This window comes from Pan troglodytes, chromosome 2 (assembly GCF_028858775.2).
Source record: "Pan troglodytes isolate AG18354 chromosome 2, NHGRI_mPanTro3-v2.0_pri, whole genome shotgun sequence".
Lineage (NCBI taxonomy): Eukaryota > Metazoa > Chordata > Mammalia > Primates > Hominidae > Pan > Pan troglodytes.
The window spans coordinates 135,274,064-135,301,508 of record NC_086015.1 but is presented as its reverse complement, the minus strand read 5'-3'; the positions used below and the strand labels follow the sequence as shown (position 1 = coordinate 135,301,508).

The following is a 27,445-nucleotide window of genomic DNA, read 5'->3' as shown; positions in this document are numbered from 1 at the left end:
GCCCTTCAGGCTAAAAACTCTCAATAAATTAAGTATTGATGGGACGTATCTCAAAATAATAAGAGCTATTTATGACAAACCCACAGCCAATATCATACTGAATGGGCAAAAACTGGAAGCATTCCCTTTGAAAACTGGCACAAGACAGGGATGCCCTGTCTCACCACTCCTATTCAACATAGTGTTGGAAGTTCTGGCCAGGGCAATCAGGCAGGAGAAGGAAATAAAGGGTATTCAATTAGGAAAAGTGGAAGTCAAATTGTCCCTGTTTGCAGATGACTGATTGTATATCTAGAAAACCCCATCGTCTCAGCCCAAAATCTCCTTAAGCTGATAAGCAACTTCAGCAAAGTCTCAGGATACAAAATCAATGTGCAAAAATCACAAGCATTCTTATACACCAGTAACAGACAGAGAGCCAAATCATGAGTGAACTCCCATTCACAATTGCTTCAGTGAGAATAAAATACCTAGGAATCCAACTCACAAGGGATGTGAAGGACCTCTTCAAGGAGAACTACAATCCATTGCTCAACGAAATAAAACAGGACACAAACAAATGGAAGAACATTCCATGCTCATGGATAGGAAGAATCAATATCGTGAAAATGGCCATACTGCCCGAGGTAATTTATGGATTCAATGCCATCCCCATCAAGCTACCAATGACTTTCTTCACAGAATTGGAAAAAACTACTTCAAGGTTCATATGGAACCAAAAAAGAGCCCGCATTGCCAAGTCAATCCTAAGCCAAAAGAACAAAGCTGGAGGCATCACGCTACCTGACTTCAAACTATACTACAAGGCTACAGTAACCAAAACAGCATGGTACTGGTACCAAAACAGAGATATAGACCAATGGAACAGAACAGAGCCCTCAGAAATAATGCCACACATCTACAACTATCTGATCTTTGACAAACCTGACAAAAAGAAGAAATGGGGAAAGGATTCCCTATTTAATAAATGGTTCTGGGAAAACTGGCTAGCCATATGTAGAAAGCTGAAACTGGATCCCTTCCTTACATCTTATACAAAAATTAATTCAAGATGGATTAAAGACTTAAATGTCACACCTAAAACCATAAAAACCCTAGAAGAAAACCTAGGCAATACCATTCAGGACATAGGCATGGGCAAGGACTTCATGTCTAAAACACCAAAAGCAATGGCAACAAAAGCCAAAATTGACAAATGGGATCTAATTAAACTAAAGAGCTTCTGCACAGCAAAAGAAGCTACCATCAGAGTGAACAGGCAACTTACAGAATGGGAGAAAATTTTTGCAATCTACCCATCTGACAAAGGGCTAATATCCAGAATCTACAAAGAACCCAAACAAATTTACAAGAAAAAAACAACCCCATCAACAAGTGGGTGAAGGATATGAACAGATACTTCTCAAAAGAAGACATTTATGCAGCCAAAAGACACATGAAAAAATGCTCATCATCACTGGCCATCAGAGAAATGCAAATCAAAACCACAGTGAGATACCATCTCACACCAGTTAGAAAGGTGATCATTAAAAAGTCAGGAAACAACAGGTGCTGGAGAGGATGTGGAGAAATAGGAACACTTTTACACTGTTGGTGGGACTGTAAACTAGTTCAACCATTGTGGAAGTCAGTGTGGCAATTCCTCAGGGATCTAGAACTAGAAATACCATTTGACCCAGCCATCCCATTACTGGGTATATACCCAAAGGATTATAAATCATGCTGCTATAAAGACACATGCACATGTATGTTTATTGCAGCACTATTCACAATAGCAAAGACTTGGAACCAACCCAAATGTCCAACAATGATAGACTGGATTAAGAAAATGTGGCACATATACACCATGGAATACTATGCAGCCATAAAAAAGGATGAGTTCCTGTCCTTTGTAGGGACATGGATGAAACTGGAAACCATCCTTCTCAGCAAACTATCACAAGGACAAAAAACCAAACACCGCATGTTCTCACTCATAGGTGGGAATTGAACAATGAGAACACTTGGACACAGGAAGGGGAACATCACACACTGGGGCCTGTCGTGGGGTAGTGGGGATGGGGGAGGGATAGCATTAGGAGATATACCTAATGTAAATGACGAGTTAATGGGTGCAGCACACCAACATGGCACATGTATACATATGTAACAAACCTGCACACGTTGTGCACCTGTACCCTAAAACTTAAAGTATAATAATAATAAAAAGCATATTATCATTTAGGAGATTCAAGGGAAGCTTTCAGCAGAAGGGAAATTTCTTTAAATACTTAAAAAATCAGCCAAAAATTGTTGTGTGTGTGTGTGTGTGTGTGCATGCACATGCACATAAAAGGCATTCTCAGAGAGGAAACAGCATGTGGGAAGGCTTGGAAACAGAGGTTGACATATCTGAAACAAACGCAAGAACTGGGTACGGTGGATTCATGCCCGTAGTCCCAGCACCTATGGAGGCGGAGGCAGGAGGGTTTCTTGAGCCCAGGAGCTCGAGGCTGCAGGGAGTCATGATGGTACTACTGTACTCCAGCCTGGTGACAGAGGGAAACAGTGACTCAAATTTTAAAAAAAAAGAAGGAAAGAAAAAATAAATGAAGAAAGAAATTTGTCTGGCTAGAGCACAGACGTTGGGGAACTAGAGAGGGTCATAGAATGAGACCAAGCAGGAAAAATAGAAAGGACTGGATCATGCAGGACCTTGCAGGCCAGGCTAAGGAGTTCAGATGACCCTAGGAACAATGGGAAAATATTGAAGGGTATTAGGCAGAGAAATGGCATGATCTAATTCACTTTATTCCTCATTCAAAGGAAGGCAATTTGAAAGTAATAAACTAGGGACAGACAAATTCAAGACCAGAAAATAAGTTACCAAAAATGCAGAAGTCAGGGGAAATAAGGCCATCAGGGATTAACTAAGCTGTTATTAAACAAGTTTTGATAGATGGAGAGAGTCAGAGAATAAGCAAAGGAGACAAAGGGAAAAGGATTGAAGAGAGACTCCAAACAAAAGATGGAAGATCAAGACAGAGCCTCACAGGGAGAAAGAAAAGGAGTGCTGAGTGGTTGTCTCAAGTGACCTTGCTTTTAAGAGAGAGGAAAATTAGTTTGTCAAAAACAGTCCACTTGTCATCATGAACCAATTACAGATTTACACCACGATGAATGCATTTGATTTAGACTATGTTTTTGAAGTTAAAAAATAGCTCTCTCTAACCTACCTCATTCTCTCCATTGAATAGATTGTTCTCTGCAAACATACACAGATGCACACACATTACATACTATCCAGAAGACAGCTGGGGAAGTGATTTCAGTTTTGTCATATTTAAATAGCTATGACATTTGGTTGTGTTAGTTTTTCTTCTTGTTTCCATTCTGCTGGTAGAGGTTGTAGTGGAAGAAGAAACCTTAGATTTATTTAGTCCTTGGATTGAATCTTGAGTTTCCCCACTTACTAGCTGTGCCTCCTTGGATAAATTATTTCATCTCTCTATGCCTTAATTTTATCCTATCTTAAAAGGAAATAAGACTATCATCTTGTATCAATTAACTATTGCTGTACAACAAATCACCTCCCAAAGTCAGTGGCTTAAAATAACAAACACTTGTTAGTTCATAGTTCTGCTCTGGCTCAGCTGTTTTGGGCATGGCTTACTCAAGTGTTTATGGCCAACCGAGGGTTGACTGGGGCTTGGTTTCCTAATCTTGCCTGGGCTGTCTCACAGGTTTGGGCTTCAGTCACAATGGCTCATCTATAGCCCATCTCTCATTCATCCTCCAAAAAGAGGGCCTGGGCTTGTTCTCATGGTGGCTACATGGAAGTATGCTAGACCTCCTACAGGTTTAGGCTCAGAACTGGCAGAATGTCACTTCTGCTGCATTCTATTAAAAACACGTCACAAGGCTAGCCCAGATTCAAGTGGGTGTAGAAATAGACTATTCTACTTGATGGTAAGAGCCACAAAGGCACACTACAAAAGGCATGGATATGTGGGGTGGGGGGAAAAATAATGATAATTTTTGAAGCCTTCCAAACTCTTACCCTGCATTACTGGGAGAGTTTGATGACACCATCTTGAAGGTTCCTAGAACAGTGCCTCACTCACAGATGCTCCATACCTGTTAATTTCTCCCTTTCTATATATACTAACAGCATGACCAGAAACACTGTCATCCATTGCACATTGCAGTAGGAAGAGGTGATAGAAACAGAACAGATAAAGTTATTAATACATGCCTCAGCATTACTTACGCTTGTTTCAATAGGCAAGTGTTTTTTAAAAAGATTTTCAAAAGAGGAAAATTACAGGCCTTGCTTTTAGAAAATGTAGGCAATGTGGTTTCTCTCTTGCTCTTTCTCTTTCTCCTTCGCTAAGAATACCCTCAGAATGATAGGACTTCACCTTATCTTCTCTAGAGGAACAATGCGTTATTTTGGTCTGCCTTTGATCACTGGTGATTCACTTTAAAGGCAGGGCTGCTGGAAAAACGCAGAAAGCAGAGTTGCAATCAGAAAAACGACTGTGTAAAAATGGCTTCCTCTGGCTCTGTCCTTGATTCCTGGGAGTTTTTTGAGTCACTTCTTAATTCTTTTTTTTTTTTTTTGAGACGGAGTCTCGTTCTGTCGCCCAGGCTGGAGTGCAGTGGCGCCATCTCGGCTCACTGCAAGCTCCGCCTCCCAGGTTCCCTCCATTCTCTTGCCTCAGCCTCCTGAGTAGCTGGGACTACAGGCGCCCGCCACCACGCCCGGCTAATTTTTTGTATTTTTAGTAGAGACGGGGTTTCCCCGTGTTAGCCAGGATGGTCTCGATCTCCTGACCTCGTGATCCGCCCGTCTCGGCCTCCCAAAGTGCTGGGATTACAGGCGTGAGCCACCGCTCCCAGCCGAGTCACTTCTTAATTCTTTTGCCTGTAGAGAACCTGCTAGTCTGAGAAGGGTAGGCAGAGTACTGTTTCTCTGGCAGTTCTCATCAATATTCTCTCTGAGTTCTGCCAGGAGTTAACTGGCGAGTGTATTCCTGTGTAATTTGCCAAGGAGATGGTTGACTTACATATGACAAGCAGATACAGTAGGGCTTTTACTTCAGAAGTAAGCAAAAATAATGGATTAAGTTAAATTACCATCCTAGTGATTTTACAGAATGTACCAAAAACCTGCAAATTATGCACAGCCTTTGATTCAACTATTCTAATTTTACCCTAAGGTAACAAACAGAAAAGTTGTCTTTTTTAAGAACAAAGTTTTAATTTGTGATAATTTTAGATTTATGGAAAAGTTGGGAAGAGAGTACAGAGAGTACCCATATACTTTTCATCCATTTTCCCATAATGTAAACAGAATACATTGCATTGGAACATTTGTCATAATTAAGAAGCCAACATTGGTATATTACTATTAAGCAGACTCCAGACTGTATTTGGATTTAACCAGTTTTCCCACGAATGTCTTTTCTTCTGTTCTGGGATCCAATCTAGGGGATCACATTGCATTTACTTTTCATTTCTTCTTGGTTTCCTCTGGTCTCCAGCAGTTTCTCAGTCTTTCCTTGTTTATAATGATATTACAGTTTTGCGGAGGGCTAGTGAGATTTTATAGAATGTCCCTCAATTTGGGTTGGTTTCTTATGATTTCTTCCCTCCACCAAGAATAGCCTCAGAATGACAGGACTTCACCTTCTCTTCTATAGAGAAATAATGTGTTACTTTGGTCTGCTTTGATCACCGGTGATTCACTTTAAGGGCAATTCTGCTGGAAACCCCAGAGGGTTAACCCACAGGAGCCCCTTGGTTGGGTATTTACTTCCATCTGTAGGCTAGAGAAAAGGTTAGCTCCCATTGACATCAATGGAAAGGCAGGCCTATGGACTGTGCTCCCAGGCTACCAACAGCAGAGAGTTGTTTCTGGAGAAGTGAGTCCATATTGATTTAAAGGAACAGATGTAAAGCAAGAATAGGATTTTCCTCAGTGGATCCTATCCTCCCCAATAGGACCCACTCTCCCCATCTCTCTCCCTTCCCTTCCCTTCCCTTCCCTTCCCCTCTCCCTCCCCTCCCCTCCCCCTCCCCCTCCCCTCCCCTTCCCTCCCCCTCCCCTCCCCCTCCCCTCCCCTCCCCATCCCCTCCCCCTCCCCTCTCCCCTCCCCTCCCCCTCCCCCTCCCCTCCCCCCTCCCCTCCCTCCCCCTTCCTCCCCTCCCTCCCCCTTCCTCCCCTCCCTCCCCCTCCTTCTCCCTCCCCTCCCCTCCCTTCCCCTCCCTTCCTCTCTTTTCCCCTTCCTTCCCTTCCCTTCTCTTGCCTTCCCTTCCTTTCCTGGCCCTTCTTTCACAGGGTCTCTCTGTCACCCAGGCTGAAGTGAAATGGTGTGATCTCGCCTCACTGCAACCTCTGCCTCCTGGGTTCAAGTGATTCTCCAGCCTCAGCCTCCCGAATAGCTAGGATTACAGGCATGCGTCACCATGCCTGGCTAATTTTTTTATTTTTTGTAGAGATGGGGTTTCTCCATGTTGCCCAGGCTAGTCTGGAACTCCTGACCTCAAGTGATCTGCCCGCCTCAGCCTCCCAAAGTGCTGAGATTACAGGTGTGAGCCACTGTGCCTGGCCCCACTTCTGTTTTCTTGATGATTCTTTAGGTTTGGCCAAATTAGACTAGGGTCTAATCAGGAGTACCTAATATAAACCATGCTCATGGAAGCATTGTGCACAACAGTAAAAAATTAGAAACAAATGCTCAACAGTAGGGGATTAAGTTAGGCATTTTTCTTGTTATATCCATATATTGGGATATTTTCTAGCTATTATAAATTGTGATGTAGATTAATATAGACATAAAAAGGCTGCTTGCCTAAGAATATATAGTAAGATTTCATTTAACAATTTAAAAATATCTATATGTAAATGTGGTTTAAAAACTCAGCATACTGCCTCACCTCAACCCTGTGAAGAAGACATTTTTATCCTGGTGCCTGCCCTGAAGTGTCCTGTGGCCTGGCCCACCCGTGTTATAGCAGTTTACTTTGTCTCCACAGGAGCCAAGGCCCATTGCTCCGCACAGATGAACCCTGTGACCTAGGAAGAAGTTTTCCCTTCCTGGGACAAACTGCCCACATCAGAAAAATACTGCCCATCAGAAGGAGTACACAAAGACAATGGGGCTAGTGATGTCTTCTAAATTTATTGCAAGGAATAAACAAGATAACATATAACCAAATGACACATATGAAATTATTTAGCTCAAGGTAACTATAGATGCTGAAGGTAACTATAGATGCTGAAGGTAACTATAGCTGCTGAAGGTAACTACAGATGCAGGCCAAGCCTGAAGAATCATCAAGAAAACAGAAGTGATGGGGAGAGTGGGTCCTATGGGGGAGGATAGAATCTGCTGAGGTAAATCCTGTTCTTGCTTTACATCTGTTCCTTTAAATCAATGTAGACTTATTTCTCCAGAAATAACTCTCTGCTGTTGGTAGCCTGGGTGTGCAATCCAGAGGTTTTCCTTTCCATTGATGTCAAATGGGAGCTGACCTTATCTCTAGCCTATAGGTGGAAGTAAATCCCCAACCTCCTGTGGGTTATCCCTCTGGGGTTAATTTCTGTGCAGTGGTTTGCACTGGACAATGATCTCCTGAAGAACTAGGACAATATTTTGTCAACCCCAATACCTTGGGCGGTATTTAATAAAATTAACAACACCAGTCTTCTGTAACATTAAAGCCTCCCTGCATCCTTTTCATGTTCCTTTCCTCCTTTCACCTTTAAGCAGTTTGGAGTGCTCAAACTGCCTCATCCTCTCTTCTCCAAACTATTAAAACTGATCATTGAGAACTTTTCTCACCTCTGGGCCCTTATAAATGCTGTACCCTGTGCCTGGAGTGATCTTCCCTCTGGTCTTTGTGTGCTGGCTCATTCTCATCTGATAGTTCTCTATTCAAATGCTCTCTCCTTAGAGAGGCCTTTTGACCATGCTATCCAAAGAGGCATTTCCCAGTGACTTCTTATATCATTAGACTTTTATTTCCCTCACAGAACTTATGCTAATCTACAGATGTTCTTTCTTTCACTATCTTTCTCTCCCACATTCTGCCCTCTACATGACTCCCAACCTGTTTGTCTCTCCTTCTTTGTTCATTTTGTGTCTCCATGACTTGAGTGATAACTCCATGAGGCAGAGACCTTACCTAGCTGGTCCATCATTGTATCCCTAACACCAGCTCAATATCTATTGAATGAATCCAGTGGAGGTAACTTACTCATTTCTCTAACTTTACTTTCCCTCTTCAACCCTTTCCCAGTTTAACATTAATCACACTTGCTGCTCAAAATTCTTTAATGTCTTCCCATGACCTCTTGCTGATGTGTCCAAATATTTAGATTTCACAGAGCAAACCTCAAAACACATTTCTTGGGTTGCTCTTGGCTCACAGGACTTTTATTCTATCAAGTAAGAAAATTTTTTTTTAAATGGCAAAGCCTCATGAGAATTAATGACAAGAATGCAGTGACTAATATTAACATGAAAATATGAAGATATACTCTCAATAAATTAATTTAGTTATATAAAATGCTTCCTGTTTTTCCTATTTTACCATGGATTATGGAAAATTCTGAATTACCACTCAGTATATTGGAATAAATATTTCATGGAATACAATAAAATCTTAAGTCAATCTTACAAGGTCCTTTGTATTTATGCCCCTGCCTGCTTGTTTGCCTCAGTTCTTGCTCCTTTTCCTTCTGTCTTTATGCCCCAGATACAGTGAATTATTTAATTGCTTGAGGTTTTTTGATTATGCCTTGTCTGTGCTTGACTTGGAGCCTTTGTCCATGCTGCTTCCTTGGCTGGAGAGCCTTTTTCTCTAACCTGCCTGATTAATTTCCACAGGTCATAGTTTCTGCAATGTCTGCTTTTTGAGGTCTACCCTGACTCTTCTGATCACATATAGGTTTTCTTCCTCTTTATTTCCTCATGGGTTACCTCATTTTTGCAATAGCCATGTGGGGTTGAAGTTGTTTATTTCTTGTCCCCTAATTAAACATAAACCCAATGAAGAAAAAGACTATGTCTTTTCATGAGGTACTGCTGTGTAATGTTCTAGATGTTAGATATTGTTATGGTTTGAATGTGTCCTCTGAAATTTAATTTAATCCCCAAGGCAATAGCATCAGATGTGGGGCCTTTAGCAGATGATCAGGTCATGAAGGCTAGGATTAAAGCCTTTATGAAAGGGGTTTTACACTGAGTTTGGCCCTTTTTGCCCTTCCTTCTTTTCTACCATGTGAGGACACTGTGTTCATCCCCTCTGGAGAATGCAGTAACAAGGTGCTATCTTGGAAGCAAAGAGACCAGGCCCTCACCAAATACTAAAACTGCTGATGCCTTGATCTTGGACTTCCCAGCCTCCAGAACTGTGAGAAATAAATTTCTATTGTTTATAAAGTACCTAGCCTATGGCATTTTGTTAAAGCAACACAAATAAACTAAGAGAGATAACAGTTAGGAAAAAGCATGAGAATTGTAGATTGTTTAGGTTTCCCTCAGCCACCGTAGGTGGGGATGAGAGTGCATCCTGCCCCTGGTGACGTTCAAGGGGAAGAAGACCAAATGGAATTGAGGGTGTCTTATGCTCTAAACCTTCTGGAGAGAGACTTTTTTTCTTCTTGCTGATAGACTGATACTCTTGATATAGCCAATGTAGGGTGGGGATCTAGGACAAAGGGTGTTGTAGGAATCTGCACTGGCACTGAAGGGGCACAAGGAGAACTTGGGACTCAGTTGACTAGTGAAAGAGACCAGACAGAAACTTGGGCTTAATCTCCAAACTGCTATTAAGAGTTATACATTTGCCTAGAACATCTTTATTTCATATACATCTCATGTACTTTTAATATACTGAGGGCGTTAGAAACAGGTAGCTGGAAAGGACTGAGCATTTTTAGGACTGAGGGAATGGTGGCTTTAAAACATCTGAAAATCATTTGATATTCCTCTCACCAAGGGGTGGGTCTATGTTTCCTCCCCTTGAATCTAGGCTGATCTTAGTGATGGGTTGATTTCTAAATAATTTAATCATCTTTTGGAAAGAGTATTTATAAAACATTTTTTGATTTCTTAATCAGTAACTCAGAATATATTTGAACTTCCTCTTAACAATTCAGGTCACCATAAACATCACTTACTTTGCCCTCTGTGACTGCTCTGAGTTTTCTGCATGGTCATTTCTGATTTTTACAGAATGTGATTTTAAGATCTGCAATGATGTTGTTTTCCTCTCATTTTCTCTTTGAATTCTTTAGGTTTTCTTTACATGACTTTTTTATTATCTTAGAATTATCTCATGAATTCTAGTAAAAGTCTTAATAAGTTTTTTAGGTAACTTGTTTTCCTCTGTGAGTTTCAACAAAGGAAACTATTTAATTTGAGTTTGAATTCAAAGCTATTTCTCCAACCTTCACATTTTGTGTCCTCCAAGTTGTTTCTGCTTCTATTTCAGATACCAGTAAAGATGTCATCTGGCCAATTTGTGTGAAAATAGAGAATAATTCTCATCCAAACTGCCTGTCTCTGGAAATAAGAAAAGCTCTGAGGGTCTCCAAAGTTACCAGAGGAAGGCTGAATTTTATGGTGATTGAGAATATTTCCAAGCTTATGAAGAAAAAAATATCATTAGTCTTTTCCATGGTAGAAAAGAGTAAAGCCTGTAACAAAAAAAGTGATACAGTGGATGGGATGATGAGACCCTTGAAATAAGCAAGAATGGACCAGAAACTGGTAACACTCACCCATGGAATTTCATTATGAAGTCGTGGCAAGGGCCAAGCCGACCTGGATTTGAAACCCATCTCTTCAACGATATAGATTTTGACAACATATTTGATTTCTCTGGGCCTCAGTTTGTTATCTGCACAAAAGGGAGATATGAATGGTTACGTTATTGGATTGTCATGAACATTAAATAGGATAATGTCAAATCATTCAGCCAAGTTTCTAGCATATAGTACAGGTTCAAATATTATCTTTTTTTCCCACCAACCTCTTTTCCAGGAAAATGCAAAGCTACTCTTTAGCCAAATTTTAAAACAGGGGATATTTATTTTGGGAATCATTAATACCCATCTGCCCCTTTTTTGGTCCATTGGACATATTGAAATGAATGATTAATACTTATCACTTCATGGTGTACACATTGTTTTGTTTCTTACATCCAGAGTCTAGTCCTCAGCTCTAACCAAAGTAAAGGAAACTGGAAAGACACACGCTTTTTCAGTCATTAATAGAAAGTTGTCCAGGTAAGTTTCTGATGGTATATCAGTTAGAAATAATATTTAGCTATTTGTAATAAAAAGCTGAAAACAGTAGCTCAAATCAATGGAAGACTTTATTTTTCTCCTAATACAGCTGACAATAATGTTGTTGCCTTTATGATATCAAAGACCCAGGTTCCTTTTATCTTTCTGCTTAACCTGCCTTGGCAAATGCTTGCTGTTTCATAGTCACATGATGGCTGACTTACTGTAACCTTCAGGTAGAAAGAAAGGAAGAGGTAAAGAGATAAAAGTACATCCCAGCTGACTCAGTATCTCCTTCTCTTTGAAAACTCTCACAGAAACTGCTCTATAACTTCTACTGACATCTCATCTCAATGGCTAGATCAGTGCTATATAACAAAACTTTCTGCAATGATAGAAATGTTCTATATCTGAACTATCCAAGATGTTAGCTACTAGCCACTTATGACTGTTTAGCATTTAAAATGTCACTTGTGGAACTGACAAAATGAACTTTTAATTTTACTTGATTTTAATAAATTTAAATTTAAATAGATACATGTGTCTAGTGGCTACCACAATAAATAGTGCAGGGCTAGACCTTAATCACATCACTACCGCATCTGCAAGAAAAGCTGGAAAATGAAGATTTGGAGCTAAGCACGCTGCTACCCTCCACAAAATTATGTTTTTCTTAGTAAGGAAAAACAAACAAAAATGAATATAGGCTGGGCAAATAACAGCCTCTGCAACCAAGGGATATTTGCTTGCTAATATTCCTTAAGCCCAGAGGAATGGAGTGCTAATGGGTTTATCATAGGCATGAAAAATGGTGTGTCTGGGAAGATGTTATGTAGTTAAAAAGCAGAATCTTGGAGCTGGAGTTCAATCCAAATACTTTCTTTTTACAATGAGAAAAACTGAGGCTCAGAGGGACAACTGAGAGACCTCATTAATAGAGCAATAGGAAAATCTGCTCTGAAATTATACAGAGCCATTTAGTGGCCTTTATAACATCACTCATGATAAAATGTAAAATCTCAGAAAGAAAATGCCCTCTGCCTATGGTTTTTAAAATACAGGAAAGAAAAGCTAGAGAGATTTTGATGCCACCTATTGGTAGACAGAAGTATAAACTGCCCTTTCGTAGCACAGGTTGTTACCCAGTGTTAGAGGCACCACAGGTGGTATAGGGTTCTCATAAAAAGGAATGACAGACAGTGGAATATTTAATTCCTGCATCAGCTTAGAACATGTATGTTCATTTTCCCTTGACTCTTAGCATCTTAGAAAAAGTGCTTTCTTAGAGTGTTCCTTTCTGCTTTCCAGTAATACATCACACCTCAGGCATATACAGAAACACCAGAGGAAGACATATCAGTCAATTCTCAAAAATCACTTGAAATAGAAAAAAAGAACAAATTTTTGAGCTATAAATAGCCCTGGGGTGAGATTCAAAGTTCTTATATGATCCACAGCCTCAAAAATATATCCTGTTATTTACAACAGTTTCCTTTAGTAGTTCTTACAAAAAAAAAAGAAAAGAAAAGGAAACAGAAATTCAATTTCAAAACTAAATGCTCACCCTGACTCATTCAGGGAAGGAGCCAAGGTTTCTGATGCAGGGCACTGACTCTCTGCCTGTTTTTCCCCTTCATCATCTGCTCCCCTTAAAAAATGGTATCAACTGCATTGGTAAGAATCCACATTTCTTCCCTTTTGTTCCCTGGCTTCATTCCAGGATTTCACTTGTCACACTGATGGGTGAGATGCCTTTCATATTGGTATAAGACACTGAGCGGATGCCTCCTCTTATCTTATCAAACAGAAACCCGGCGAGTGAATCTACCCAGAGCTGAAGCTTCCTTTGCAACTTGGGAACACCAGGGCCACAGTGACTTTGTGGCTTGGCTTTAGATAAATTTGACCATGGCTGTAGAACCCAGCAGCTCAGAATCCATTAAAAGGAGAGCTGGGAGGAGGTGAGTGATAGAGACAAGGGGATTTTGATGTTACAATTGTTGAGGGGACTGTGGCTGGCGGGCAACTTGCTGTGGGGGCAGTGATTGAAAACATGGATTATTAGCTGGTTACAAATCTTCATTTGTACAGATGAGCTGTTGATTTCATATAAGAGGTGGGAGTAAATTCTGCTTTATGTGCCCTGTAAAAAGCTTCTTTGAATTTACCTTCAGTGTCATGCCTTCAGAAAAAATTCCAAGTTTCTGGCATAAAACTGCACATGTTTTCTGCGCACTGGCATGCAGGCAACTGTTTGTTTCTAATTACGGAGCTGAAGCCTGCTGGCAAAGGAAACCATATTTGTCACAAGTTGTGGCATTGTGTTTAGTTTGTGTATCTATGCTTTTAACATGTAGGGCCAAAGATAACTATGTTGTTTTTCTTTTTCCCTAAGAGCATTGACTCTATAACTTCTTCTCTATGGTCCATGTGTTCACTTATTCTAGCTGCCCCTTTAGAGACTGCTTCAGTGAACAACCCCTATCCTCCCATTAACTAATTGTGTTCCCTGGTCTGGTCATTTCAACTGCCCACACCCTGGATTTATTTTTGTAGATACAGTAAAACTTTGTTGGGCAGGTTGTTGTAAAAATTAAATGGGATGGTAAGTAGAGTGCCTAACAGATTGCCTGGAAATAGTACATGCTCAGCACATCTTAATTCCTTTTCTCTCACCTGTAATATAAGAAGTTTATGTTGAATGGTCCCTAAGGTATTTATATTATTTTTAATTTCATAAATGTAGAAGGTGGTAGACACCTTTCTAGGCATTGGGGTTATAATTATGAACAAGACGACAAAACAGACATATCCCTTGCCTTCATAGAAATTAAATTTTAGAGGATACAATTAACTTGCAAGGAAATGCACAATGACTTTCCCTTCTTCTTCCTTCATCTTTGCAAGTTCAATCCAATTCAAAATTTGAGTTTATCTTTGAGGCTACCTCTTAATAAAACCTGGAAGTAATGTTTTTGGACTTAATATTTTCATATTTAGTAATCATACACTGGTTTTGCCTGCTTAGCATCCATCTCCTCTTTCCTGGTAGGAGGACCCTGAATATCCCTTGGAGAATTGTCCCTGTGTCTCACTCGCAATGTGTGTAGATCAGGTGGGGCTCCATCCTGGCTCCAGGAGTGCTATAGAAGACATCACATGCTCCCAGACATTGTGGAAGTCCTGGCCCATTAGCGTAATTCCATATCCAAAGGTCACAACGATTGACTTATGCATAGCCATGTGACCCAAGTTTTTGCAATCAAAGCAAATCCAAGGATTTCTGTGGTAGTTTCAGTGTACAGAGAAGCTCCCTGAGGTCCTTTCCAGGGTCTATGTTTAGTGTTATCCTATTTCAGAAAGGCTTTAGAGGTGACTGAAAGAAGAAAAATGTTATTTGTATTCTGTCAGGAGGTTGTCCCTTTGTTTATCAAAGATATTTCTGTCTACTTCTATAGAACAATTAAGAGGGGGTCCTCCTCCTTACCCTATTGGTTCTCCTTTTCTGGACTTTGAAATTGAGAACTTCATGGTTAGTGAAAAGATTTTGGCTAATATCCCCTCCAACCTTCAGGTTGGAGAGGCTTTGTTAGATAGCCCCTTAATAGGGTGAGAAGGAAGACCTTCCATCTCCCCTCCACGTTAGATGTAACACACTCTATACCATCCCAATGTCAGAAAGAGACCGTCATTCACTTTACTTCATTAATTCCAAAGTCCAATTTGTGAGTCTGACAATACCAATGTGCAGAGAGAATTTAGTTGTCTAGTTTGTCTATGGTAGCAGACATAATCAGAAACAATGGCCTGTATTTGAATAAGTTCATTTGTCTGAATTTGGATAAGTTTGAAATAGGAAGGCCATACTTTCTCTCTAAAGTGCTTTAAAACATGTGGAAGTGGTCACCCCTTACATAAGACAGCATATTTATATCTATCTTTAAGCATAAGTACTCCCTAAGTATTTATCTTATTTGTGAGGTAGATGTATTCAGAAACTCATCATGAGATGAAGAAAATACTCTTTGTCCATTAATTTACTCATGCATTACTTACTAAAAATAATTTCCAGGCTCCTGCCATACGCCAGACAGTTTTGTAGACACGAAGGATACAGAGATTAGCAACACCTTTACCATTTTTGATGACAGTTAAGCACCCATCTAAGAAGTTTTCTTTGGTGAGTGCCAAAAAGTGTAACTCCCATTCCCCCCACACCCCCGCCGCGATACGACCGCTCCACCCTAGAGTGGAGATGGAGACCAAGCACTTGGAGATCTAAATCAAGTGTCCCCAGGAGCTCAGTTGAGCGACAAAGCTGAGCAGAAAGCCCAGACTGTGGGCGCGGCAGGACCACGGAGAGCGCCGCCGCCAAGGCCTGGGCGGGGCCTGAGCTCGGGTTCCCGGGGCAATGCTCGTCTCCGTCAGAAACCCCCAGGGGGCGCTCGCGCGGAGGTTTCGGAACTAGTCTCTTGCCGGGTACTGGGTGCATGGGTTTCGTCAGAAGGTGGAAATCTCTCTGTGAGAAGCTGCCATCTCCCTGCCACCCGCTCGTCCCCTTCTCTTTCTGCCACCCTCCTTTCCTTCCTCCCTCGCTCCACTCCACTCCCTCCCTCTTTTCTCAGTACCCTCCTCTTTACTCTCCGAGTTAACTGAGAGCCGACCTGCCATCTCCAACATTTTCACCCTCTTCCCCCACCCCCATCACTGAGAATGGAGTCAGGGTTTCCGGAGAGACCAAACTCTGCTCTCAGCACCTTTCCCAGCCGCTGTTGCTAAACTGACCTCGGAGGACGAGAGGGGAAGGAGGTGCGACGCCCCTTACATCAGTACATAACTACCACACCAACCACCTCCACTTCAAAGCCGGATTTTGCATCCTGGGGGCGGGACAGACCTCGTCCCGGGCTGAATTCTCTCTCCACTCTTCGAGATTGGCACACCCAGGTAAGTAAATGCCAACTCTTCATTCCTGTGTTCCTGGGGCGCTGTGATTGCAAAGTCTGTTGGGGCTGCTGCGTAGCAAGACCAACTTTTGAGATGCACTGGTTCTCGCTCACATTTGCACGTTTGTCATTGCTGTTGTTGTTTTAAAAAGCAGCAGCAAGCAACGTCTTTAATCTGAAGGGACTTCCATCCCCTACCTCTCGCCTTCTGACATCCACCCAACTCGCCCAGGTGGGGTGGGGCGAATGGAGTTGGGGAGAAAGACCGCGGAGGGGAGGGGACAGCAGGGCACGGGTGAGGGATAGGTCAGGGAAGTCCCGAAGGCGGAAGAAGGGGTACGGTTTTCAAAATCGGGGAGGGGAGGGGAAGGGAGTTCTCGCTGAAGTTGCTGCTTCCTCTCTGACAGTGAGAAAGCTGTGGGACATTGTAGTCCCTTCCAATGGCTTGACCTGGCTGCGGTTGGATTCAGCCTCTCAACCTCCTCCCCCACACTTCTTACAGTGAGGTTCTAATAATATTTTAGTTGCCTCTTCTCAGTGTTAAAAACTAATGAATAGGCTTGCAAGTGCTTTGATTCAACCTAGTCCTTCAGCGCTTCTTCCTCTATGGAATAAAGTAGCCAGAAGGAAAGGGGGACGGGGACAGGGGACGGGACTGGAGAGACCACTGAAACCAAGCCACAGCTGAGTAAGGAGATCACGACCCCGCGTGGTATCACAGACACACGAGAACTGTTAGGGCTGAATCCAATGGAGATAATTAGGAGGTGGTCCACGCCAAGTCAAGCGAGTGCTGATTACCATCCGGTGAGGAGCAGGCTAAACCCTGATGAAAAATGGTCCTCCTTCATCTTGGAGTAGGTGGGCTTTAAGGCCCTATTTCCCATTCTATGTTCCAAATCTGACCGCGCCCCCGGGGCGCCCCAGGGCGCCTTAGCGGATTGCCTTTCAGCCCCAGAACCTGCTAGGCTCCAGGGAAAGTGACAGGCGGCAGAGATGATCCAAGGGGCGCAAATCTATGAAGGGCTTGATGTGGGTGGTTGGGAAGTGGAGGGGGGAAAGGTGAGCAGAGTGAGGCGGGAGGGGGCTAGGGAAGGGAGAGTGCTCTGGGAAGCTTTGCAAGAGAGACATCTGAGAACCTCTCCCTCTACACACACACACACACACACATAGACACATACACACACACTCACACACTCTCACAGGATTTCAGTGACTTGTGGGAAAAGATGCCTCAGCACCTTTACACCCTGTGTTCAAAACTATGCAAAACCAACTCTTCATCCTCTTGCTGCTTTGCCAGGGATTTTAAAAGCACTGTTCTGGTTTTTCTTGGCTCACTTGGTTTTGTTTCCTGAACAGCACTTTTGAGCTGTCCAAGATACTTTAATATGTTATCTTTAAATGAAACTAAACCCTGCTCATTCGCGTGCCCGCGCGCGCACACATACACAGGCGTACACAATTACCTTAACTTCAAATAAAGTGTTCTTTTCTCCCTACTCTTCTATTCCCTTAACAATCCCTATTCTCAAAGGCCTTTGTGTTTTATTTTCTGCTTTATAACAAAACAAAAAAATAAACACCCACTCTCCTATGACACAGGTGTTTTGAATCCATGCCAATTTTTGTAGTTAGTATATGCTGGTTAAACCACATAGCATATCCCCCAAAAAGCCAGAGGCAAGCAAAAACTTAATATGATGCCCTTCAAGTTTCGGAAGGTCCCATTTCTTTTTATTAACCAAAAGATAAGATGAAGCTCAGCATGGCTATGGCTGTGATTAGATAACTTCTGATATTTTCATTTCCCTTACCGAGCTGCTGCTTCTAGGCTGAACTCATTTTATTCACCTGACCATTTTTAAAGACAGACTGACAAAGTCACTCTGGCAGATAGGGACTCAGAGTTAGTCAAAAGTTCTCACATGTAGAGAGGTGCATAAAATAGAGGGAGGGTTGGAAAATGCAGTCAGAACATCTGTGTTAATAGTGCATACTAATAAAGGCCAACATTTTCTCAACTATCTCTAATGGGAAGATTCTTATGGTTTTAGAGGATCAAACTCAAAACACATCAGAATGAGGTGATTTTTCCATTAACATTACATAAAAGGATATATTAGGCTATAGCAATAGTAGATGTTTAATCCTGGGCAGTTTTGTATGATTGTGTGAGAAGAGATTGCCTATAATTGAACCAAACCTCTACTTATGTGTTAACAAGTAAAAACTCCCATGGCCATCAAACTTATGCCTTTCCTGTGAGTGGTCAACCTTATTTTTATTCTCCCGGACACAGGCCCAGCATATTTGAGTGGGAGAAGGCACAGATGCGGTACAGTGACTTCCCAGTTTGAGATAGTTGCTTTACTAGAATTCCTAAATATTTCTTTGAAAATAGTTGCTCTGAGTTGTTTCTTAAGTGTAAAAAGAAATTAAAAGACTTCCTGTTTATCTCCAAGTCTCCAGTAGCAACATGACATTTTGGTGAATTATTGGTTTGTCTTAAGGGGACTCTGGTTTTAGAGGTTTTAATTAAAAGGTGTTTGTTCTAAAGTATACTTAATCTGCTTGTGTATTTCTAATTAAAAATACCTCATTTCAGTTAGTAGGAAGTAAAGATGTTATCTGTTTATAGAGAAGTTTTATGTAATATTCCAAAAAAATAGAAAAAAGCTTTGATTCTTTTAAATAATTAGATTATTTGAGCCCATTATTATGACTTAAAACCTTGAGGTTATACTGACTGTAAGAAACAATCACAGACCAAAAAAAATGGGTTAATGGTGGAATCTTTATTCTCATATGTATTTGAATCTTTTGGAATTAATACTGAACACATTTATAAGGTTTGCACTATGCCTTCTTCTGACTTCACTTTGAAAATTCTTTGAAATGTAACACCCTAGAACATTATGTTACCTTTATCCACATAAAGAAAGGATCTTTTCATTTAGAGATGAACTTATTGAAGATGAGCCGTCAGTGTTGTGTGTAATCAATACCACACATTTTCAGAGTGGTCTGAATCCAGAACAAAGAATGAGACAGGTACTCTGATGATATCAACTTGGCTAATTGGGTAAAAGTCTCTACACTAGTTGGGAAAAATCACTTCATGAATCTTTGTATTTTTTAATCAGTGGTGTGTAAGAAGATCTGTATTCCGTGCACTTTGAAGAGAGAAAGGGCTAAATTTGTGTTCCATATTTGATCTTTCCATTTTTGTCTTGTTAATATTTTAAAAGAAAAACAAAAACCTTTGCAGATCCATTCAGTAACCCAAAGTCATATTTCCTTGGCAACAGTAGCCAGTACACTAGATTTACAAAATATCAAAATAGAAAAATTTAAATGCATTCAAAATAAAATGTCACATAGTTCAAGACCATTCTTTGGTGCATTAAAACTGATCTTCCAACATGTAATAATACAGTTGCCTTTCTCCTGATTGAATGTAGATGGCAAAGAATAGATTACTGATTTTAATTCTTTTTAAGATGTCCCCAAAATCTTATAATATTTTCTTTTCAGGGAAGCACATTATGATAATAATTTAGGTTGGGGTTACACATCCATTTTTTGGATAAAGTATTTATGTGATAGTTGATGGTAAATCCAAAAATCAAGCACAATAAATGGGTCAGGTAAGATGCATCATCTTTTCTATGTTATTTGAAATAGTCTATAGTAAGGCCTCAATTAGTGTTAAACTCAGTGAATATCTCCTAAACTTGTGACTGCATAATAAAAACATATTAGTGCCTACATATACTTTCAGGTTTTCTTTTTCTGTACTAGAAACTGCAGTTATGTGGTAGCTTTCTGTTTGCTGTATGAACTACTAAATATATGTGATATATTGGATATATTTTCTCCTAAATCAGCACATCCTGGGAAGTCCTTTATTTGTCTGCTGTATTCTTTGGAAACCCTCTTGGGAACCATCAGCTTTTAGCTCAGTAAATATTGAGGGTTGGAAGGCAAGTCTCAAAAATAAGAAAGTGATAAGGATGCCTTCTTTGGGAAAGTTTATTCCAGTCCTATTATTTTAGTCATAGGGCTGGAAGGGGAGCCCATTTAAGCTGATCTGTGATGGACTCATCTCTAAACTGTGATCAGCAACTTTCAACAGTGCAATATTTACCCAAGAAATGTGATTGAATTTGTACAAAGTCATTGTCTGCAGCCATCTCTGTTAATGTGCATGTTCTGTGACTCTCAGAACTGGAAGAGAGCTTGGGGATCATCTACTGACTCTAGCAATTTAATTTGACAAATGTGGAAACTAAAGCTCAAATAAGTGACTTCTCAAAATCAGGAGACTCATTCAACAACCCTTCTGATTACTCCCCTCATAAAGAAACTCAAGTTCCCTGGAGATAATTACAGCAGTGGCGCCAATCGCTGGCACCATGTGCACTGCTGATCTTTATTAAGTATGAGTTAGGGATGATTGCGGGGGTGTCTCCCACCTCCATTAGAGTGTTAGGAGGAGTAGGCTTGGGACTTATTACATTGCTGTCTCTTGGAGCCAGTGCAATATTTACCCAATAAATGTGATCGAATTTGTACAAAGTCATTGTCTGCAGCCATCTCTGTTAATGTGCATGTTCTGTAAAAAGTTGCTCATGCATAGACTAGCTTTCTATTTTAAATGTCACAATTGAGTCAATAAAGTAAACAAAGAGAGTTTATGAGTGTTTACAGTTCCAGGAACACACAGGGAAATCCTTTATTCTGTTTTAAATTAAAGCGTTATTCAAAAAGAACAAACTTTCTTAAATGTTGCTTTTACATCTTTGGCTCAGAACACAGTATTTCTAACTTTGTTTTTCTTATTACTTAGGAAACTAGAGAAATTTCTCCTTGGAAATGTCAGGGGGAAAATACAGTATTTCGGATTAACTTTAGAAAGCTCAGGTTTAAGGCTTATTGACCAGAAGACCTCTTTCTTATCCAAGTGTAGGGCAATTCATTGCACCTTGAGGTAGGGGAGGAGCAAAATCAGCCTGGCAGGGGTCCACGGAAGGGCAAGCCCTAGGAGCTGGTGAGTCTAGAAGGACGGACTAGAGAGAGCTGGCATTGGAATGGACAATCGCTAGAGGGCGCCGGAGCACTAGCAGAGTCAACCTCCGGGACCCATAAGCCGGGCTTCTAGGATAAGGAATGGAGTTTGACCCAACCCCAAGATATGCCCTGGGGGTATTGCTTTTCTCAGGTGCATCTGACTCTCCGGCCTGGATTGCCTCGCTGCGGAGAGGGGACAAAAGGTTTTGCCCTGAGTATCTGGTGGTGTCTTCCAGTGCCTGTTTAGGTTGCTCCGCGGCTGGACAGTCTGACTGCTCTCAAAACTCCTCGTGACAGGCCTTTCTGGGGTCTGATCGCCCTTTGTTTCCTTACACTTGGGCCTGTTATCAGAAGAACTCTGAATCCGGAAATACCTTGTTTAAATTTGGGCTACAGTTTTCAAGATCCAGGCATTTGAGTGAATCACTTAACCCGAGTATTAGGATCTGGAAAATGGGGCTAGTAATTGTTGTAAATGTGAGGTGTTTAAAAGTGTCTGGCATTTTAGTGCGTAGATAAATGCTACTTCCTGTGCCCATTCTCTTGGGAGTTCTCCCCAAACTTCACCCTTTAAAAAAAAAAAAGAAAGAAAAATTAATAATATATTTTACTTAACACAAAATTTAAAAAATAATCCTGTAATCGATATAGAGATTATTGAGATATTTTATATTCTTTTTTTCTAGTACTAAATCTTTGAAATCTAGCATGTATTTTTATACTTACAGCACATTTTAATTCAGATTTGCCACATTTTAAGTGCTTAATGCTCCTATGTGGGTAGTGGCTACCCTATTGAAACAGTGCAGATCTATAAGAGAAAATAAAATTACTTTTGCCATTTTTCCTTTTTGTTAAAGGTTAGCAATAATATATACAATGCTTGGCACACAATAGGAGCTTAACACAGGTTCACTGTGATTGTTATTTGCTATCACCATTTTATTTTTAAATGGGCCTCTTCTCCCATCTCTTATCCCTTCCCCCATCTCTTACCCCTTCCCCCTCAGCAGAAGGGTCTCATTCATCTATCTGTTGAATAATAATTGGTCACAGCATTTATGTCAAAAGCTGTGCTAGGCACTGGGGATAAACATAAAAACTTGAGGCACAGGCAGACTGGTGAAAAGAAACATTGAAATTGTGCTGTTAAGTGTGAGGAGAAAGATGAACAAATGATGCTAGGTAAGAGATAAAGAAGGAAATATTTGGTTTGTCTCAAAGGACCTGGGAAGTGGTCCTTTACAAGTCCTGTTATACTAAGGTGTTTTTCCTCTCCCTGTATTTCAAGGAAACAGGTGGACAGAAGGTAATTTTGAGGGAGAAGTGGAGGGCGTGGCATCTCATTCAGCAGGCACTTTGGTTTGTATGTATTCTTAACAGTGCTAATAGAGATTCTCAAATCTAATCAACTTGCACCATGCCCTGTATGTAGTAATTTCATCAATATCATGAAGTAAATGCCTAAATCATTGACTTAATTCATTTAAACAGAAAATGATTTGGAAGGAAATGTAATAGAAATATAACCACGAACCTTTACCATTAAGTGATGGGTCTGAAACAATCTAAATAAGAACTCTGTTTTAAAAATATTGAAAGGTGTATTTCATACAAATATCCATAAAAATGAAAAATAATAAGGGCAATAGAATGGCCAAAAACAATACTTTATCATTATCATTAAAGACAAAGAAGGCTTTTAATATGTTAGCAGCCACTAGCATTGCAAGATGACTGAGGTGATGTCTTTGTTATCTTTGGAGCAGTTGATTCAACAGGTAACTCAGAGATATAAATTTCAGTGTCAAAATGGAAAAGTCAAGGAGTTTTGCACCTGACATTGTGCTAATGTGAAACTAGGGATGGACACCTTTGATCATGTGTGTTAACATTATCTGGCCAGGTAGACTGCAGAGCTCCCGAGAAGCCATTGTCAGATTTCTTTTGCTTGGTGGCCTTTACGTCCTGTGACATGACTGATTGTGAATCGTATTGGAGAAAAGGCATGATAAGAGGAAAAGAGTGGAAATAGTTGATTTTTTGGCAACTAATAACACTCATGATAGCTCCTAACCTGATTTAATTTTAAAAAGATGGGGAAATAAATGGCTCTTATGGAATAAGAGAATGTGAGAACTTGGCAATCCCATAAAATTATGCACACCCCTCCCATTTTCCAGATAAGAAAAAAGAGACTCAGCAAGGTGAAGTGACTTGCTCAAGCTCGTTGGTGGCCTAGTTACAGCAGTGAGAATAAAGGCTTCTTCACTCCTGGGCCTGGGGTTCTTCTCTGGCCCATGCCACACCACACTCCCCTCTCCTCTCCACTTCATGCTTCAGGGGGTCAGAACTCTCTCTGTCTTGCTCACAACTGAACCCCAAACAGTGCTAGGTACCTAGTAGTTGCTCAAAAACTTTTGGTTGACAGAATGAAATAAGCTGTTTCTTTCTTCCTCACTCATATCAGGAAATGTGCCAAGAAATCACGGGGTTGCAATGCAGTTTGATAAAGACAAATATATGTTAAGTTTTGTTATGATAAGGGCTTAAGCTTTAAAAGTAAGTATACTTAGTTTGAATGCTGGCTCTGGCACTTAATAGCTATTTTGCTTTGGGGGAAATTACTAAACCTGTCTGCCTTATTTCCTCATTTGTAAAAATGGAGATTAAACCATATATATAAGGCTATAAGGCAGAAGAGAGGCCTTGACTCACTGTATGTATGCACTCAATGTTTTTTTCCTACTTTCCCAACCTTGCTCTCCATCCATCCTGAGAAGATTTAAAATGGGATATAGTACTTCTTTTAAAAAGTAATGTTAATTTATTTCAGATAATATGCATTTATCTTGCAGAAAAATAAAATTATTTAATTATATAAATATAAATACATACACAGTCACTAGAAGTATATATTCTGTGGGTTAGATATTAATAGTACTGTTTTATAAATAATTTGGTCAGTTGTCAAAGCACTGGCAACTGGGAAGAAGAGGAACGAAATTTAGGGTATCCCTATTCCAATTCAGACCAGGGCACATTTATCCAGTCCATGCTTCATGAGATCTTTGCTTCTTGGCCTTGGATTCTCCAAGTTGAAGTTAATTCTCTTTACCATACCCTCTCATGGTCTGGCTATGCTTCAGCCCCTGCATTGTGTGCCTTGTAACATGGTTATTCATAGATATGACCATGTCTGTAGCATGTTGCAAGCTTTTCCAAGTAGCAGTTGTATATCACACTTCTTGATATGACTCCAGAGAACCTAGAACTTTTTTGGCACATAGGATACTCCCTCTGTCACTCTGGGTGCATCTCCATTCTGTTAGCAAATATCCTGCATCCAGGCAAAGCATGCTTTTAACTTACTCAAAATCTATTCTACACCTGCTCTCATTTATTAAAAATACTCTTATTATATTTTGATTATTGACTTTATCATATAATCCAAATTGATATATGAAGTTATATAGACATATTACTACTGCACATAGTTGTATCTGTAATACAACATATATTGTACTTCATGAAAAATTTATAATATTTTTCAAGGATTATTTTGACTATGTGTGTGTTGTACTTTATGCATTGACTTTAAATCACAGTCCTCACCTCAAATGTGCTCCACTATATTTGCAAGACTATTCTGTGTGTCGTATGTAGGTAGGTAAGATTGTTTATTGGTGAATGGCATAAATTTTAAGTCAGGAATTCCTAGGTTTGAATTTCAGCTCTGCTTAACCTGTTGAAGCTCAGTTTTCATAGACAGAAAATGAGAATAATGATTGTGTCTATGTTATAGGATGGCTGTGAAGCTTGTTGTCACTTGGAAATTACTCAAATTGCAACCTTTATTTGCTGGTGGCATCTCTCACAAACTAGAGGCTTATTAGTAGTTAATTACCCTAATGGTAATGGTTTGCTGTGTTGCAGGGGAATTGTGAAAATTAGAAGTGTGTTTATGAAGGTATGGTAGATATCAGCAACAAAATGTATGCTTTTCATAGCTACTGAATCATTTACCCTTCTTCTCCCTTTCCTCCTCTCCTCTCTGTCTGTTCCTACTCACAAATTTTATGCCCAGTCACAAAAGGTGACTCAAGGGTTATGCTGGAGTTTCTCTAAGATAAAACTTCCTCTGTTTCTAATGGTTCCAGCTTTATTTCAAATGAAAGGTATGTTTAGTACTGGCCCCAGGAACACAACCAGAATACAAAATCAATCATTCCACCCTACAAGACCAGCAGCAGAAATTTATTGTATTTGACTTTGTTTCCCCTGCCCTTGTCCCAAAAGGATCTTAGGCTGCCAGCATTAGACAACATATTGGGTATCTCTCTGTTACGAAAGTCTAAAATGTTACTGGCATAAAATACTATCTTCAAGCCATGGTTCTCAAACTTGAGGATGAATCAGAATCTCAGAATCTCCTGGAGGGCTTGTTAAAACCCGAAGTGATGGGCCCTTCCTGTGGAATTTCTAACTCAGTGGGTCTAGGGTAGGAGTAAAATAATTTGATTTCTAACAACTTCTAAAGGTGATACTGATGCTACTAGTTTGGACACCACACTTTGGGAACCAATGCCTTAAATATTTACTTTATGTAGACAAGCCATGAATTTTGTCTCCTGTGTGGTACCACTGAGAACAGCATTAGTGGTAAAGAAAGGGATCTGGCATTTACTGAGCACCTATGACATTTGCCATCTGCCAGGTACCTTATGGGGCACTTTATACACATTATTCTATTTAAGACTCACAGCCACCCTGTCAATCAATTTATGATTATTTATTGAGACCCTATCATGTATCATGTAATGTGCTGTACTAGGCTTTGGTAATGTGGGATGAATGAACAGACATAATCCTGACCTTCTGGATATTATATTTCAGCAACGAAGACATGCTTGAGCAAATAATTATAAGGGTGATTAGCCTGATATATAAAAAATGGAAGACCAGAGAGGCCAAGTAAATTGGCTGTGATTACACAGCAAGTGGGAGACAGAGGAGACAAATAAAACCCTTAAAAACCATTTTGCTCCAAAATGTACAGTCCTTCCACTAAAACATAGGTGCTCAGACTTTTGATCCACAGGGTGCTTTACACTCTTAATAACTATTGAAGACCCCAGGGCCGGGCGCAATGGCTCACACCTGTAATCCCAACACTTTGGGAGGTCGAGGTGGGCAGATCACTTGAGGTCAGGAGTTCGAGACTAGCCTGGCCAACATGGTGAAACCCCATCTCTACTAAAAATACAAAAATTAGCCCAGCGTGGTGGTGTGTGCCTGTAATTCCAGCTACTCAGGTGGCTGAGGCAGGAGAATCTCTTGAAGGTAGGAGGCACAGGTTGCAGTGAGGCAAGATTGCGCTGCAGCACTCTAGCCTGGGCAACAGAGCAAGACTGTGTCTCAAAAAAAAAAAAAAATTACTGAAGACCCCAAAGAGCTTTTGTTCATGTGTATTAAATCTATCAATATTTACTGTATTATAAATTAAAACAAAGCAATTTACCCGTTAAGAACTGCTGTATCAGACCCATGCTGCAAATAGTAACATCTTTTCTAGACTCTGAACCTGAATTTGTTTTGATGATTTTTGTAGCCATCAAAGATGAGAAACTTCTCATCTCCTCCTAAACATTTGTTTTAAACCCAAGGGCTTCTTTTAAGCCTTAGCCTGTATGTCTTGTGATGGTGACTTGCTAAATAAAAGGCTGATCTGCTTTGCAATTGCCTTTTGAAATATTTAAATCTTTATTTATTTTAAAAAGCAACAATTAAAGTATCAATCACGGACCAAACTAAGATGTAGTGGCTTTATTATCCCTTGAAGGATGTAGCTGAAGGTGAAGATAACAGCTCATAAAAGTTTGTGAGCAGCATTGTGTTTGAGTTTCTCTGGATACACGGCACTGCAAAGGAAGCCCCAGAAAGCAGGCTGAGGGATCACTTCTGCTGCCTCATTAAAGCAAGAGAAAAAAGATGAACGATTGGACTAGAGTGCGTGAGGCTTTTATATAATGTTGGCAGCTGAATTATGGGTTAACAACTGAAATACTGCCCTTTCCCCTCATTTTAATTTGTTGTCTGATGGGAATGAGATGTTCTATAGATATTTTATCTTGGTGTGTAATGG

General features: G+C 40.3%; 1 protein-coding gene across 5 annotated transcripts in view; it reads left to right on the top strand.

The window, feature by feature from the left end:
* The window catches only part of CPNE4 (copine 4), a 752,097-nt gene that overhangs the window by 234,354 nt on the left and 490,298 nt on the right, over window positions 1–27,445 (top strand). For 2 of the 5 annotated variants that reach the window (XM_054681027.2, XM_054681028.2), the window contains 2 exons: window positions 10,486–11,281; window positions 13,089–13,242. In XM_054681027.2, the coding sequence (XP_054537002.1) occupies window positions 13,190–13,242 (53 nt within the window). In that variant the 5' untranslated portion in view covers window positions 10,486–11,281; window positions 13,089–13,189. Of the gene's footprint in view, window positions 1–10,485; window positions 11,282–13,088; window positions 13,243–15,758; window positions 16,229–27,445 lie in introns of those variants that run through there. The other 3 variants (XM_054681026.2, XM_016941937.4, XM_054681030.2) reach the window with 3 other exon arrangements.